This window comes from Triturus cristatus, chromosome 6, assembly GCF_964204655.1.
Source record: "Triturus cristatus chromosome 6, aTriCri1.1, whole genome shotgun sequence".
In the NCBI taxonomy this organism is placed as follows: Eukaryota; Metazoa; Chordata; class Amphibia; order Caudata; family Salamandridae; genus Triturus; species Triturus cristatus.
Window position 1 is genome coordinate 1,479,954,884 of NC_140589.1, and position 18,080 is coordinate 1,479,972,963.

At 39.6% G+C, this 18,080-nt stretch overlaps 1 protein-coding gene across 2 annotated transcripts in view; it reads right to left on the minus strand.

The window, feature by feature from the left end:
* The window catches only part of PSME4 (proteasome activator subunit 4), a 1,714,764-nt gene that overhangs the window by 1,552,866 nt on the left and 143,818 nt on the right, over window positions 1-18,080 (minus strand). For both annotated transcript variants that reach the window (XM_085612595.1, XM_085612594.1), the window contains one exon: window positions 3,659-3,703. In XM_085612595.1, coding sequence (XP_085468721.1) covers window positions 3,659-3,703 — 45 coding nt within the window. The remainder of the gene's footprint in view (window positions 1-3,658; window positions 3,704-18,080) is intronic.

An 18,080-nucleotide genomic window follows, 5' to 3' on the forward strand; every position in this document is an offset into this window, starting at 1 on the left:
AGGAGAGAACAGACAACAGCGGGTGAGTGCGCAGGGCCATTAACGTTTTTCTAAGTTCCTTATCTCTATGTTTTTCATAGTTTGAGAATAGTTGTGACAGTAAAGTGTGCAATACAGGTTTATTCAGTGAAGCACCCCTGTAGTATACATCAGATTGAAGCTCTTAGGCCAGTGTGTGCCCTGAATATTGTGCCACTAATGAAAGATCCAAGCAAAAGGCAGCCATTATCCTGAATGCTTGATAGTCTCCACAAGTCTTCAATCAGCCCCTATTTATTTATCTTCATTTTAATGCATCTCATTTTCTAATGAAAGCTTAAACCATTTTAAGGAGTATTGTTATTTTTTTTAACCTGTAATATTTAATTGGTTTCTAATTAATAAATTCCAGCTATGTTGTAATACTGTTTAACCGCACTTTAAGGAGATGATGGAGATGATATACAATACTATTTTCCGGTTGCAAAGCCTGTATGTTATAATATCACAGGTTTGGCAAAGAGTTTTTGTGAGCCAGTAATGTCATTATGACTTGTAAAGCACACGTTATGAATCATAACAAATGGCTAAAGAAAAGGGGTATGTTATTGGCGCACTCTTTGCCATTTTTAATTACCATGCAATGTAAATTATTTGCAACATCAATTACGATCTCATATAATTGATCTGCTACAGCCATCCGAAAAGGGGTGGTATCACTGTTGCAAAATTGAACAGAGAGACAGCTTCCACCTGCTGAACAGGTGCGGTCTGCACAGGAATGAGAAAAACATGCTCTACAATGTCATTCGCTGCAGCTCAAAGTTTTATTTTGAAAGCTAGTCTTGCCCTTTAAGGGAACAGTAGTGGTTTTAAATAAAAGCGGGCTTGAGGTAAATTTCAAGTTCAATGATGAAGGTCTGCTACCCTTTGCAACCCCCAATTCCTGCTTTCAAAGCCATTCACAGGGAGTCACAAAAGTGCTCCTGTTTCATGAATGTTAAGTAAGCAGGAGTTTTTGAGTCTCCCTATTAATGGTATTTTGTGATGCAATTGATTAGTATATTAGTTGCATTGCAAAATGGAAGTGGGGGGGATAAACTAGTCAGTGTGCAAAAAATACTGATTGGTTTGAGAAACCACCTTTGTGCAGCGGGCTCCAACTCCTAACTCAAAAGGCTATTTTCCATGGTACCTGTTGTTTCCAGTATCCCAAGAACCTCTTTCAGAGTCAAAGCGTAAGCTCCGTCTACTATCCATACAAGAGTCAAAAATGTCAGTACTTGGCTCATCTCAGTCTGAATAGTGATGTTTTGATGCTATGGATTCTAAGGTGTAGCACCATAGAGCCTTTGGCCCTTTTCCCACCTTAATCTGGCCAGTGACTTAAGCAAAAAGACATCCATGCAAATGACATGATCTTGAAAGCTACTGGTGCTTCTGTTTGGTGCAGTTTGAAACAGCTGCCTTTGGGATGTGTGCTATTTTAGCTTTTGGTCCCAGTTTCCTACCTGTAAATCTGGAAACATTGCCAAATTTGCTTTGCATATATGTAAACGGTGTTCTGCTGTTACCCAGTTTTCTATAACCAGTCTGGTTTTCTGTTGCTAATTTGACGAACATTGTACCCGCACAGTTACTCAGATGTCATAGGAGAGAATTAAAGGAATTTAAATGCAGCAGGTCGTAAATATGTAGTTTGGTTAGCCAAGCATTATTGTCTAGGCTCAGAATGGACATGATAGCTGGTCATTCTGCCGTCAAGAATCTATTTGGTTAGATTCTTCCCTCTACAATTTAAGACGTGAAACCACTTTTTTTCTCTTAGGGATGGGCCTACTACTCGATTCTACATTCATGACCGTAAACCAAGATCCTTCGATGAAGAAGGCAACGTTACTTTTAATCACAGTTCTGTATCAAAGAAACCTTCAATGAAGTCATGAATAATCCTCCCTCCTAACCAGTCTCTATTCTTCCAAGATGGGAAGTCTATCTACTCAACAAGACTTCAACACAAGTTCCTCAAAAAGAACCAAAGCTCTCTGGCAACTGCCATTAACTCACATGCTGGGAGATGGAAGCTGCTGACTCACTAAGGGGGCAGTGGTTGTTGTTTCCAGCTTCTTCTTTCAATTTGCCCATCTGGGCATTTTTTTCCCTTGTTCAACTTCACCCTTTTTACCTTAGGGCTTTTCTTGGAACGGCTTCAGAAAATGGTGCTGCAATGCTATCTTACCTGTTAAAGTCAGACTGTGGAAAAAATATGAGGGATGCAAATTGGGCACATACTGAGCATGTGGGTCAGAGGCTGCCTTCTTCCTCTCACAGGATGGGCACTACACAAATAGTGACGACACTGGCACAAAAGTCACCTTCAAAGGATGGAAATTGAAAGTAGTAATGCGTTCAATATGTAAAAAATGTTGAATAAGGTGAAACAATGTCAACGTTTGAAGTAAAATCCTCACAAAATTAGGTTAAAGGCCCTGCAGTGTTGTGAAATCCACTCAGCACGACACGGAAAAATTGCTAATTGGCAAGTGTAATCATGCTGCGATACGGAACTGGCAGGCTCCTTAAAGGAGCAGTGCATGCTTATAGCTTCTCTTCACATTCTGGCTACATTTTTAACTCTGTTCGACTATGAACTGTTGATCTTGGGATTAATGCATACAGCAGTGGATGTAATGCTATCTTATGAGTAGAATACTAAACTGGGAAAATAGATTTTGCCTATATAGACTATACAGTTTGCAAATGCATACGGCAAAGCAATCTTTTGCTTTTTTTCCTGATGTACTTAATAAACTAGTGTGTTTCAGGATCCACCCACCCGAGTGGGTTACTCTACATTCATGGCTGTCAACGAAGAGCCAATGATGCATAACTACTAGCAACCTAGGTATCAAACTCAGTTCCTAATACCTTCCAACTATGGGATGAGCCCTACTAACTGGACTGATAAAAAATTCCTTCATGCTTTGGAGAGAATTTTGAAGGCAAACTGGGCAAGTCCAGGACTACAAAACAAAAATCTCTGGCAAAGCAAATGAGCTAGGCAGGCTATTCCATTTACATGAGAGAGGGGAAGGATGGTTCGGCACGACCTATCACTGTAAGGGACCCATTCCTAAAATCAATTACTATGTCCCATGAACTCGATAAGGTAGCAATGCACAGACTGCAAAGCATGTGGAAGCTCTAAGAAATAACAAGCAAAAAAAAAGGAGGAAAGATCAGGTATGACATTCAGAGTTGTAATGCAACATTACTGTTGCAGGTGCGTAGGAGTAGCAGGAGCTGCTTTGGCTAACAGCTGTTTGGTTTTGTCAATGCTTTTGTTCTTTTGCTATGCTTTTTTATAAAACTTTGCTACTGGTGGATCTACGAGGACCCAACCATTAAAACCATTTTAAAAAAATAGTAAAATCAAAAAGGCTGGTCTAACAGGAGATCTAAAAATGTATAAGGCAGTGTAAAAGGCATATGCCCTTCTAACCTGTAGTAGCCGCTTTGGACCAGTTCCTCCACTGACCATGTAATGGGACACCTACAGACTTTGGAAACGAAGGATGCCATTGGGGGTAAAAATCAGTTTAAACAGATTCGTCCAGTTTTTTCTAAATGGGTTTTTTCACTCATGAAAGTAGTGGAGTGGGATAAAAGCAATACTTACGGTCGACAGGATTTTACAAGAGATTTTAATACACCTTCAATTGAGCTGAAACAAAAAAATAAAAGAAAATAAGTACTTTTCTACAAAGGTATATGAGACAAAACACAAACATTTTAGATGCAGTTAGACACCCGCTGGGTACATGCAGTCTTTCATTCTGTGTCATTCTGTTAACAACAGTGAAAGTGTTCTGTTGAACTACTCTTAGTTTAGTCCCATATTCAGCCACCTTCTCATAAAAGTGCTTTACAATGTTTACCTAGGTCAAAATAAAGAATTCTCTTGTTGAACTTCAACCAGTCACACTGTTCCTCATAGTACTGATCATTACATCTGCGTTCTTAAGAAGCTTAGCTCAAACCTATTTACAGACTATATTTTAATTAACGAGGACAGCTACGTTTCGGCCTTTATGGAATAGTAACGCACAGTGAATTTAAACATTTAAACACTTAAGAATGTGGGAATATTGCATCAAGCTGTAATAAATATTAAATTATGGAATTAAAAGATAATCCGTTATGAAAGTAGGGTAAGTAAAGATCTGTAAGCAGACAGAAATACAAACACTGTGAAAAAACGACAGGTGAGAGGTTGGTTCAGTAAAGAGCAATCCAGCTATGGCACATTTTACTTAGAAAAAGACTACTGTATTTCGAAAGAGATGTTTGACTCTATAGTAATAACTTTGCCTGGATGCTTGAATTGTGAGATCTCAGAAAGAGCCTTAAAACAATTGTTATATGATTATTTACAATGGTACAATCCTATTCCAGAAATTCTGTTAGTGAGATGGACTTTCCACAACTGTAAATTTTGGGTTATAAATAGCGTTGTGGGCATTTGTTGTGGGCCTACCTGCATCATTAGGTGATTACACACAAACTTGCAAGTTTGTCGGTATTCACATAGTGAAAGCAAATTCCCAACCTGGAAACACTTGGAAGTTTACTCCTGTCAAGGGAAAAATTAAGTGCTTTTCTCAGGTGAGAGTGAGAATGAGAAGGGAACATCCCCATATAACAAAAAAAAGAGAAAGAAGAAGAGAAAAGGAAATATTTTCCCTGAGGACCAATAAAACTATGAAAACAATTGTGTCACATTACTCTATGGGGAAATTTCCACCTGGTGGAAATTCCGCAAGAGTACATGTTCACATGCTAATACAGAAAATCTACACCTGGTGCGGATTTGTAGGCATATGCCAGGGACAATTGGTAAATGCCCCAAAAGTTAGATTTGTATTACAAATGTGCAGGAAATTATATGCTATTACATTTTCGACTTTTCCTGTTTAGGCCTTGTAAATTGGTGAAAGGGTTTTTTGACTGTGTTTGGTTAATGGTCATGAAACACTTGTCAAGTAGTTAAATTTAAAAATATTCGAAAACCAAACTCTCACCTATCAATTAACACGTGATGGAATGCATTTGCAAGAGTGCGTTATATGTTGTTGTAATTTGGAACCTATTCAGGTTATTTGACTGAAAACACAAAAGCAACATTTCACAAAAGCTTTTAGGAGTATGGGAAGTGCTTGCCCTTTTTACATGCCTTTGTCAATCAGGCCTGAAACTTCAATTGCCTTCTATTGTAGTAAAAGTGCAGACAGAACACTGGCCTTTCTATTTGTACTAATTGTTTAGTTCTCGCCTGACCCAGCGCATGCGCCGGTCTGGCGAGACTTATTGAGAGGGCTCCAAAAAGTGCTACCAGGCCAGCCTAGAGCTACAGTGCATGTGTGCGGGCGCGCGCGCCGCACTTTACCGCGATTATTTTCACTTTCGCGGCCGCTTTGATGTTTGATCGTGATCGCGATCACTTTCACTTTCGCGGCCACTTGGCATAGCCAATAGGTCTCGCTTTTGGGACCTTATAAGTATTTAGTTATGCAACTGTTGCATTGCTAAACACTTATAGGGTCCCAAAGGCGAGACCTATTGGCTGTGCCAATGCTTGTTTTGAATATTCCCTAAAAGCTCCCATTTTGCTCACACTGTAGATGTTTTGAGGCCAATTCACAAAAGCAAATATGTGTAGGTCAAAGAGTACTACAGGAGTACTACTTTACATAGACCAACATGCCTTAGAGAATAGGCACTACAAAGATAACTAACGAAAGTATTCTATATTAATGTGTCATTTTAATTTATATTTCTAGAGATCTTATAAGAAATTGAGTATAGCTATTAAGTGTAAGTGTGATCACCAAGTGTTTTTTTTTACAATTTTGTATATATTTCCCTAAAAATGTATTTGCTGCACAGTATTTTATTTATATGTTTGACATACTTGATAAAGAACACGCTCACAGAAGGTTTCTTGGTGCTAAGTAACTGAGGATATTATCAAGGTTTAATTGAAAAGGCCAAACCTAGTAGCAATATGCCTGCCTGTTTGCACAGCCATTTTTGAAGATTTTTACTAATAGCTTTGAACACAGTTTCTAAATGCAAATAATCAGAAAGAGAAATCAAAAGGCTTGGTGCCTGAACAGAGAACCTCTGGCCACCCATACATTTCCTTGGGTATCCGGGGGTCTCTAAGATATTGGCATTGTATGATCTTTGCATACGAGAAGGGGTATATTTACTAATTTTGTTAGCTGTGACCCATGGACCCAGTCCTTTTGAGGCTTTGAAGATAGTGCAACAGATCTTACATTGTATCCTTTGCTTAACAGGAAGCAAATGCAGTTGATTTATTGGAGGTATAATATGGAAGTATGTGAAAGAGGCAGACAGCTTTATTTGGTACCACTTGAAGCCTATGAATAGCATTGTTTGGAAGACCAACATACACGGAGTTAGAATAATCTAGCCTGGATATAATAGTGGCAATGATTATTGTTCTTAAGTCTTCAATAGGGTGAAGGGTAGATACGTTTCTGACGATTTTCAAAAGAAAAATGTGTTGAGACAACCACTCCAACCTGGGTTGACAGGGTAAACCCACCGTTTTTTGGTTTAGCAGATTCAAGAAAACTACAAATATTTTTTCCTAAAAGATTCGTCTCTTGCCTCTCCACATCATCCCTTAATTCACACACAACAATTTTGATGCTGGCAGGCTAGGAATTCCCTGGCACTTGGTCCAATGAATGCCACACAAGCCTGGGAAATTCGTTTTCAATTGTAATAGGTCGGTATGTTCATTAGCCATGATATTTCATTATTTTGTACCAACACGTCATTTACTGACTGAATTCCATATTGCCTCTATTCACTTACTGTCAACCAGAGTTCTTTGTAAGTAATACAGGACACATTCCTGTCATCACAGAATCCTGATTGAGGTCATGATGTTTTAAATATTAATAAAGAAGAGTCACATAACTACTTTCAGCGCCAGCACTCCCTTTTGGGTGATAGTTATGCTATGAGCATTTGTGAAGTGCACTAAGTATAGAGTGGTAAGATGAAGTTAATGGTTTTCATTTTACTGAAGTGTTTCCTACAGTTCAGTTAAGTGGGTTATGAATTCCATTAAAAAAATTAAGATGAAGAACAGGAAGATAAATTATCTACCCAATTATTTGTAGCTTTGTGCATTAAATCATCATACAAATAAATAGTGAGAATATAATGCTAGTGCTGCCTCTGGATGGAAGGAAAACAGCTGTGCATGAGGGTTTGGATGATAGTACAATTCAACACATATGAAGAGGCGCTTAAAATTCTACTGAAAGCAACACGTTGGATTAAGCCCACATGCTTTCATGACTCATTCAAACAATCTTGGGATGCGAAATGAATGAAAAATAGAAGCGTGGCAGGGAAGCTGGGAATAGTAAGTTGCCCTTGGAAAGTGGAAAACGAAAAAAAAATGTAAAGCAAGGAAAAAAGCCAGACCGGGAGAGTTTGGGGTAGCAAAGACAAGCTGGTGATGGTGGGGGAAATGGATCGGAAAATGTTATGGAGGAAGCAACAACCGGAGCGCAAGGGTGCAGGGGGTATTTTAAAGGAGGAACAGCGCACGACAGAGAGAGCAAGAAAACAATGTATTACCATGGGCAGTGGCAAGATAAAAGTAATCTATTTAAAAAATATTGTAAATAAGCTATGCTTTAGGGCATGGACAATGCGAAAGGAAGAAAGGCCACCAAAAAAAAAAAAGTAACCAAATACAACTGACAAGCATGCTAACCTATGGTAAACAATCAGCTAACCAAAAGTCTACTGCAGGTTTTGGTGCTGTTCACAATAGATCTTCGCCAACAGACAGCTAAAAACAGTCTTTAGGCGAGACCTAAAAAAGGAAAGAAAAGTGGGACTGCTAAAAAATATTCATGAAGACGTAAGACTTTATAGTTACTTCCTGCACAGAAGTACTGGAGTAAGATTTCAGAAATGTGCCGTCATTTGTTTGGGCGAAGGAAAACGACAGAATGCAAAGTGTGAGAGAAACAGCACGACACCAGTCTTACATTATCAGGCTGAGGCTTTAAGGACCATCATTCTTTGTTAAAAACCTATGGCATTCATTAGATTTCTCTTTAACACTAGAAGGCTGCAGTGACAGCATCATGTTCTTGTTGTCCCATTATTTGTCTCCTCACCAAAGCAAATTCCATCTTCAAAACATTAAGCTTAACTAACATACATGGAAATGCTTGGAATATCAAGTCTACAGATTACTCGACAGCAAACCTTTAAAGAAACATTTATCCTAGACAATTGTAATTTCAGAAAGCCCGATACTTCAGAATTCCAGAGAATCTAAAGCCTCTTCCATTTACAATTATCACGGCTGATGCAGTCTATTCACTTTTGGGAAACCACTATCAACTAAGTACATCCAATTACTCCCTTAGCCCCATTTGTGCTTACTGGAAATGAAATGGTGACATTAAGAGAACAGTTACCTATCCCCTACAGGATGAGATTCCAAAACCTTTCTCTTTGTGTTGTGTTAATAAAGTAATTAATAGGTATTAATCACAGTGGGCGCTCTTGTTTACTCCTGGCATCCTAGGGTCTATGACACTCGCACTCCAGTTGGTTAACCAAGTTACTACCTTTGCACATTTGACTCTCAATGTTAGAAACAGGTGTAAGTTGGGGGACACTCAGATAATGAAAGCCACAAATAATCACAAACTGTCCAGTCAGAACTACATCTATAGAAAGTAGAAAATTATATTTAGATGTTAGAAATGATGAGACCTACCATCTTCTGAGGCCAGGACATGGCCCAAAACTGCATCATACCTCTCACTCTTTCTGGGTCATGCTTTCAACTAACATGGGAGTCTTACAACCATTTTAGGTCTATAGGAAATGATTTGGATGTTCTTGGGAGCCTATGCGAGTTCTTGGGTTCACTACAGTACTTGTTAATTCCAGTCAGTCAGTGGGCAAAAGGTGCCTGACAGGAGTTGACAATATGTTAAGTTCACTCTGAAATGTCTCCTTTCTACCCTAGTGTCTTGATTGCCCTAGGTTGAGATTCTTGCAAAGCAGTAAAAAGAACAGCAAGTCAAAAGTTCTACCTCCGAATCCAAAACACTGTACATGATACTAGAGACAAGGTCAAGTGGTTACTGTAGGTCATGTAGTCAGTAACAACATAGATAACAGTTTAACATGTGACTCCATTTAAGGGCTACGCGCAATGAAGTGCGGATGCAGCAATGGAGGTGGCATGCATAAACATGCTCTAGGGAGTCAACAAATGCCAGGGTCCAACATTGTTATACCTTACTGGTAACACATTTTAACCAGGACAACCAGATTCTTTGTTACAAAATCCTCGATGTGGACCCCACTAATAGGTTACTGGGAACAATAAAAGATATTGTAGATGCAGCAGAAAACTTCGGTCGGATCAAGAACCGGGTGACAAATTTCTCTCCATAACATAATTTTATACTTTGCCTAAAATCCATAAACAGCAGAGGCAACCACCTGGCAGACTAACAGTTTCAAGAATTGGCTCAATTCTGGGACCTCTCTCTAGGTTCCGATTGGTTTGTTCGTCCATTGGTCAATTTGTCAGGAAGATGTCTTTATACATTTAGGACACCAAAGATGTCCTTATACTCCTACAGAACTTGATTTGACCCAAGCATAGACATTCTGATCAGTTTTGACATTGAGGCTCTTTACACCAGTAGTCCACAGGAGCATCCTCTATAGTGGACAGTCGGTCTTAAAGGACATCAAGTGGAATTACATAATTACAATCAATACATTTTGGGTTGCAACGTGGCAGACTAGCTTTAACATTTTTTAAACAAAATGTATATGAGTGTACAATACATTGCCAGGTACAGGGTACTTACTTCCAAGGGGAGCAGTTTCTCCTCTAGTGTAGCAAGTCTTTACGCAACCTGGTTTGAGGAACATTTTATCTATTTTGATACCAATCCTCTAAAAACACACCTATGGTATCATTACATAGACAGCATGCTAATCCTCTGCATAGGCAATGAGTCACAGGCCCTTGAGCTTATTAAATGGATCAAGAAAGTCCCTTTCCTCAGATTTAAACATTTATGCACTTAGCCAAACAGAATTGGCATTCTTGGACCTGAAAACTAGTGCAAAGAATGATGGTTTTGAGATGGAAGTCTACCACAAACCAATTGACAGGAACTGGCTATTAAAATTCAATAGAACCACCCTTGGTCTCAGAGAAAGAACTTGCTTTTAAGATGATTCCTGTGCATTAAGCGCAACTGTTAAATCATACTAAATATGATGAACAAGATTATGAGCCGTCACATAAATTAATGAGCCACAGCTATCCTAACAGAATAATCAAGAAGGCAAAGAAAACAGCAGACCTAAGTCTTATCCAGAAACGTAGAGTGAAAAACTAGCCTGTGTGAGAACTTTTTCTGCTGTCTCCAAAGAAGTTAAACACATTTTTTTTTTTTTTTAAATGGTGACGAAACGTTGGAAAATTTTAAGCAACATTGGTAACAATTGGCAGCTCTCACTTTTTTCTTTTATAAGGGGCCATAGCATCAAGGACCTACTAGTACATACACATCCATATACACTCAGTCGAACTAAGGCAGCAACTACATTATGAGGCCTCCCACCCATCATGAATCCTGTAGGAGGTGTAACACATGTCTACATACATCTGCCACAAAAAAGATTGACCTGGCCTATCCGATCACATTCCAATTGTAACAGTGACAACGTAATTTAATATTATCACATACCCATTAAGGAACTAAACAATGATACCACTTGGTTACATGTGGGTGCCCAGTGAAATCAGTTTTCTTACGAGATCATCCAACATATCAACCACAATCACGCAGTCACATTTGTAGACTTACTAAATACAGTTTACCATTTCAAAGAATGACTTGAATATGACTTTTTTTTATTTAACCAGCGGAATTAACACACACATACCCAAAACAATGGGGAGAGAATGTGGCCTAACGGCTAAGGAGGTCGACCTCGGAGCTGGGGAACCGGGTTCGAGTCTCGGCAGGGACGCTCAACATTACGTGATTCTGGGCAAATCACTTAATCTCCCCGTGCCTAACAGAAATGAATGTGTCCATCTGTAACGTAACTGGTGCGCATGTAAAGCGCTCTGATACCTTCAGGTCTAGTTCGTGCTATATTGAACTGCACACAAAGAAAATAAAAAATTAAAATGTCACGGTTTTCAATATTATCTTCCTTTTCCAAAAAGTATTTTTGGAGACAGCATCTGCCCTTGTGCTTACATGCAACTGAAATACCATGTTAGGAAAAATCTTTGTAAAGTATTGTGAACAGGTTCGCCACTTTCATAATGTCACGGTCCATCCAGAAGGGACTATGACCAGAAATTCTATTACCCAGCCCCTGAATTGTATTTTTTGTGCTTGAGTGCAAGTTAGAAAGGATTCCTTAATGCCTTTTTCAATGTGGGTCTAATTTCCCCCAAGAGTTGCAAGTGTTATGCTATTGCTCTTGTCTCAATAAATGCAGTCATGCTTGTACCAGCACAGCTCAGGGATGTAATATTGTGTCGATAAATTGTTCATATAACCAGGTGACCAATAATATGAAGGTGACAATTCGCACTACTAAATGTCTTGGCTCTGTACATGTTATTAGAAGTAAAAAGCTGTCACAGCACGGAAGGACACGGCAGTCATATAGGACTAAAATGACATGGTCCCCAAACCAGTCTGCGGCTTTCTTCTGGAAGATACCACGGAGGCCTAACACCTCGCTTAGAGGCCTGGTCCCCTAGCACGGGTTGGTCGGACTGATGCTAGGAACAAGTGTGATAACTGAAGGCTACTTACACCTGCTGTAAAATGTTCCTAGCCAAAGAGGCTAAATTCCTATGAATTGAAGACTGACAGTAATAAAGGTTCTGTCAGGAGCAGGAATGTCATAAGAAAGGCAACTTGTGAAAGGAAGGAATACACAAACAGATGATACCTCTACTAGATAGTTCATATCAGTATCTTCAGTGGTATAAGCAAGCAATTTGGGGCAGAAAATAACGTAAAAGAAGGCGCAACAGCGTCAGTCACAGCCCAGCAAATTTAATACAGAGAGAATACGAGTTTAACGTACATCATTAACATTTTATTCCGTTCCAGAAACCTACCCAAGCACAACCGATATTAATATTGCATGTCTAAACTTAAAATATAACAGTATATCACAAAAATCAGTAGGTAAAACATATCTAGCAGCAGCGTTAGTTAGCTCATGCAACCAACCCTTTGCATGAACAACCGTACTGGTCATGGGCACTTTAATTTATAGAATCTTAAATGCATTCCATAAGTTGTTATAGTCACCCTAAAGAAGGAAAGATAAATAGAGTTCGGCTAAAATAAATGTATCAAAAATGATGCAACGCCAAAAGGTCAGTTTTTAATGCAATGAAAAAGGACCTAAAGTGCTCCATGACGTCAAACGTACAGTGCTTTTCAGTAAACCCAAAAATGACCTTGACAGGTATGAACAATAAATCTCTGACAGAAAAGCAAAACGCAGTTGCATACTTTTGTTAACAACGCACGTGAATACAAGTTCTCCTCGACTGAAGTGCTAGCAGGATAGGCACCTTTGGTTGAAAATACTACCAAGAATATTTACAGTGGTGCCAAGACACTTTCAATGCTGCCCCTCTGAGCAATAGCGAGGACTGACTAAATGCGGGAGCAAGATCACAATATGGTAGTCCTTCCTGTATTGTCTAAAAACAAGGTTGTGTTTTCTTCTGCAACATGTGTCCAGACAATGGGCAGAGGTGCTAAAAGAATGCTCGACGGGGATGATATCCTCTTGTACATTAGAGAATCCTATTTGTCAAAGCGGAGACTGCTATAGACTGTCAGAGAGATGTGACAATAGTCCAAATTTACAATAAACTGAAAGAGAAAGTTACTTGTCATCCTAGTTTTTCACTATTGCTATTCTCTCTGAATTCATAAAAGGTACAATAACTCCACACGTGCGAGATCCTGTTGAACAGGCGTAAAGAACATTTTCCATGTCTCCCAGCCCAACAAATAAAAGGAAACATGGTCAAAACAAAAAGATTTACTGTTGTTTAATCCATATTAGCGAAAATGGTATAAAAGGCAGTCAATTTAACTGAGAGCCACCACTTAAAATAGCCCCAAAAGTAGGAATTTTATGAATTCAGAGAGAACACCCTGAATAAAGAATCAAGATTACAAGGAAATAACGCTTCCTTTTTACTACGGGATTTTTATATTCATAAAGGATAGAGCAGTAGGCTAAGCCAATCTTAAAAGCACGACCAGGGCCACAGAGTTAATCACAAAACCTGACCCACCAATGTATCCATCCTGAAGGAGTTCAGACAATGACTAGCAAAAGTATGGACTGATCCACGAGTGTCCAACTTACAAGTCTCAAGAACAGGAGCATTCCTAATTCCGCAGTCTCAGTCGTTCTCCTAGTGGGTACAGTACTTGGCTTACCAGATAAGGATCCATTCACTTTCGTTTATCAGGTAACGATGCACAAAACTATTCTGGTCTGCTTAGAGGATGCCTAACCAGTTAGCACGATAATTAACAAAAATCACCATCATTAACACAACGTTGGTTGACCTCTCAAAACTCTTTAGTCTTGTCTAAATAATATGGTTATGCCCTTTTAACAAGTGCATTAAAATATCTCTGGCAGGGACGCTGAATTCAGGGAAAAAAGTAGGCAAGGAAATAGACTGATTTATGTAGACATCTGAAACAACTTTGAAAAGAAAATTAAGGCGGAGGTATTAGTGACACATTGTTGCAATGAAAAATAGAGTATGGTTCACCAATACAGAGAGCATAAAACTAATTATCTTTCCTCCTGAACTGTAATTTGGAAAGGCACTTCCATAAAAGTATTGTAGATCAGCTTTGTGCAATGGTTCAAAATTAGGTCCCATTGATTTGGAGAACACTACATTCAATTCCCAGGGAGTAGCAGGTCTTCCAACTGGAAAACAACACTTTAAGAGCTTTCAATAAATCATTAAGCAATGGAATAGTGAAAAAGATGCCAGAGAAGGAGGATTGTGATAAGCAGATGACAGTCAAATGTACTCCAACAGAAGAAAACTGTAAACCAGACTTTGCCAAATAAAAAATATAAGGCAACACTCTTCCTAGCATGTTCTCTTGCCCACTTGCTTGTTGATAGACTATACACAGGAGCTGCACCCTTTGACTGCATATGCACATTTTGTGAAAGGGCACTTTGTCTCCCTCAGAATTGCCATACAGTCTTTAGGAAACATCAAGTGTCCATACTATAAGATGTGAATTGCTAGGCAATAAGGCTGAAAGCTGGTAGGCTGCAATGGAAGCTTCTGCCCAACATTTTGGACAGCACATTCCATTTGGTCGAAAACATCTTGTGCGGATAAATGGACATCCAAAGAAGGTCTGTAAACCATCACAGATGGGGCCAATGTGGTGTAGTAAGAATCATCTTTGTCGTGCTTAGCCTCAACTTGTTCATTACAGTTCAGAGAGGGGAAAAGCATAGACAAATCCTCTTGATAGTGTAATTCCCAGAGAATTAGCTTGTGGAAACTTGGAAGTGTAAATGGGGCATTTTAATATTTTTCTGTAGTGAAAAAACCTAATCTGAAAGATGTCTGTAAACACTTTATTCACGTCCTGAATATTGTGTCGGTCAGTCAAAGTCCTCTCACAGCAACCAGTACCAAATTGTCGGTAGAGGACCCTAGATTTTGTAACCCCTTGCTTGTTTAGATAATACATAGTTGAGATGCTGTCCGATTGGATGAGAAGGATGCCTGGTTTGATCACTGGACAGCAGGAATTTAGAGCAAGGTGAACCACTCAACTCCACCATACTGATGTGGTATCCCTTCTCCATTTAAGACTAAATCCCTTCAGAAGTAAGACTGTCCATATGAACCCTACTAAAGAGGCATTCGTCACCACAGTCTGAGAAGGAATCAAAAGGACAGTGGGGCGAGTTGTTGCCCCACCACCTCAACACTTGGATGGCATAACACGACAGATGTACCTTGTTGTACTAGCTCTATGACTGCTGATCCTTCAAGCATTCTTGCAGGTCTCATACATAACTACACCTCTCAGACTAGAGAGATGCACGAGGCAATGAATCCCAGAGGAGATGACATCTGACGAACTGAAAGCTACAATACTGTTCATAGCTGTAGGCATTTCTTATGAATGGAAGAAAACTGGCTTGAGAAAGAGACTCATTAATTTTCTGGTTCCTTTTCCACACCACTCCCAAGTATGAAATAATTTGAGTAGGCACCAATGTCAACGTTTTCATATTTAGGTGAAGACCTAACTTGCAAAGTAGATATACAGTCTAGGTAAGCAGAAATTGGCTCCCCCTGATAGACGTTCACTTGAGTGAGGAAGGGGCCCCTGTATATGACAATCAGGCCCCGAAAATACTTAGCTAGAATGTGACCAGTCTACAATCAAGGATAACATAAACTGACTGGGTACAACTTATTAGCCAATATAACATTTTAATGTTCCAGGAAATTTGGGCTACTGGTGACATATGTCTTGATGGATTGGAGTCCCATAATGTTCTAGCAACATCATCCAAAATGGGACATGCTTCCGGTGGTTTGGCCATATGGGTAAATATTGCAGCGGGGGTTGCGCTAAGGCCATACTCACCCACAATGGAAATTTTTCATGCTTTAAGACATAAAAGGGGTATGACCCTATACCTGATCAATTTCTATAACAACAATTTCCAATCAAGGCCTAACACTAACTTCCTAAGCCTCTTTATTTATATCACAACTCATGATGAGAATGCTAATTCATTTGTCATATGTTTGGGAGGTGACTTTATTGCAAGGCCTCACAGGATCCTCTATTTGTGAATCTTAGCACAACCCAGATTTTTCATAGGGGCCTAGAGCTAGCGGAACATGTGGCATTTTAAAATTTGAGTAATGTTGTGGCCTACCATGGCAACCACACAACACAACCCACATTCAGAGGCAGGGGCTGCACCTCCATAATGGATTATATTTTTATTTTGTCTAATTTGGAGGAGTTTTTATTGTATGATAAGGTTGTTGCAACTCAATATGGGGATCACAACTCAATCGATGTAGCATTGAAGTTGTTCCCAAAGCCAAAGTTTAGAACTGAATGTGGCACTCGGAATTTGGAACCCTCCACAAATAACTTACGATTAGTGAGGAGAGGTGTCGACCCTGCCCAAATACTTCATAAAGTGGTTAAGGAGAATTTTGCACTATTTAAGATTTGTCTCACAGAGCATGATGCGAACCGTGATCTAACCACAGTTTTTTCACAACTTTGTTTTAAAATTGAAACATAGTTAACAAAACCTGCTCGTCTAACCCCCCCATAGTCCTAGATGGTTTAACTATGAATGTTCAAAAGCAAAATCGCCAGTTGCGACAGGCCCGGATGTCTAAGCCTAGAGATCCACAGGTGGAGACTTCCTTAAGGAAACAATATCAGGTGGCCACCTCATTGAGGAGAGAAGAGGTTCTGGACCAAACATGGGATCTGCTGGCTAACGTGGCACGCCAAAAGAATAGTATACTTTTCTGGGCGGCTGACAAAAACATGCGAGCAATAAATCAGATGTTCACGTCAATCAGCTGCAACATAACTAGTGAGACTTGGGAGGCCCATTTTGCTACAATGTATGCGGCCACATCATTAGAAAGAGAGATCCCTTCGATGCCCATCGCTAAAGGGGTAATAATGTCCCTGGCAGAAGTAATAGAGGTCATTGATCCAAGCATGGGTGACAAGGCCCGGGACCTGACTGGGTACCATAGATCTTATTGAACATAACCCTGATATTTGGGCCCCGCTCCTGCTCAATGTTTTTAATAATTTAACTTGCTCCCCCTTACCATGCACCTAGTCAACTTCGGTTATCGTACCAATTTTTAAAAAGGGTGATTTTTCCCAATCTAGTTATTACAGAACCGTTTCATTTATAGACACCACACTGAAAATCCTGGGGAGGGTTCTGAACAACGAGATCAAAGACTGGGCTGAGAAGAATTCTATCTTGAACCCTTGTCAACAAAGCTTTAGGAGCAATGTGAGCACAGTAGAGAAGTGTCTAAATGGAATTATCGAAAAATATACCATTGCCCAACGCTCACTGATTTACCTGGCATTTATGGATTTGGCCTCATCGTTTGACTATGTTAACCGTTCAAAGCTGTGGTTGATCCTCTTAGAAAGTGGCATGGACGAGACACTGCTGCACGTTTTAGCCCATTTACACAGAGACATGAAAGCCAGGATCAGAATAAATACACGGGGTGGTTTCAAACAATATTGGTGTTTTTAAGAGGGTAAGGAAAGGGTGTGTTTTAGCTCCTTTACTTTTTTTTTGTATATTAATAATTTACATCCCTTTTTAACAACCCTTACACAGGACGACCCAAGAATTAAAGGGTCCATTCTGCCATGTACGCAGACAATGTGGTCTTAATGAGCCGCACCCAAAGTACGGGGTTTCGTGAATTGTTTGGCTTCCATAGACTTACGCACTAATTATACAAAATCTTTTATCATGTAATGTGGGCCCAGGACGTATAAAATGAATACCCTATCTGCTGGTAGTCCTAGTTTACAATGCCCATGCACTTTTCCTTACTTGGGATTGATTTTTGCTGCCAATGGCCTGTGGACGGACCATACTGTGTACTGCAGGAATACATTTTCCAAGTCCATTAACGCAGTACTTAGTCTACTGAAACCGTGAGGAAGGGGGGCTATTTTACCTATTTTTAAAGCTCAGTGCATACCCACAGCAGACTATGGGGCTGAGGTATGGGGCATAGCCAATTGTCATAACATTCAGAACGAACAAAATAGGTTCTGTCGTAAAATTCTGGGGGCCCAAATTTCCTTTCCCCAATATGTGTATCATAGTGAATTACATCTACACTA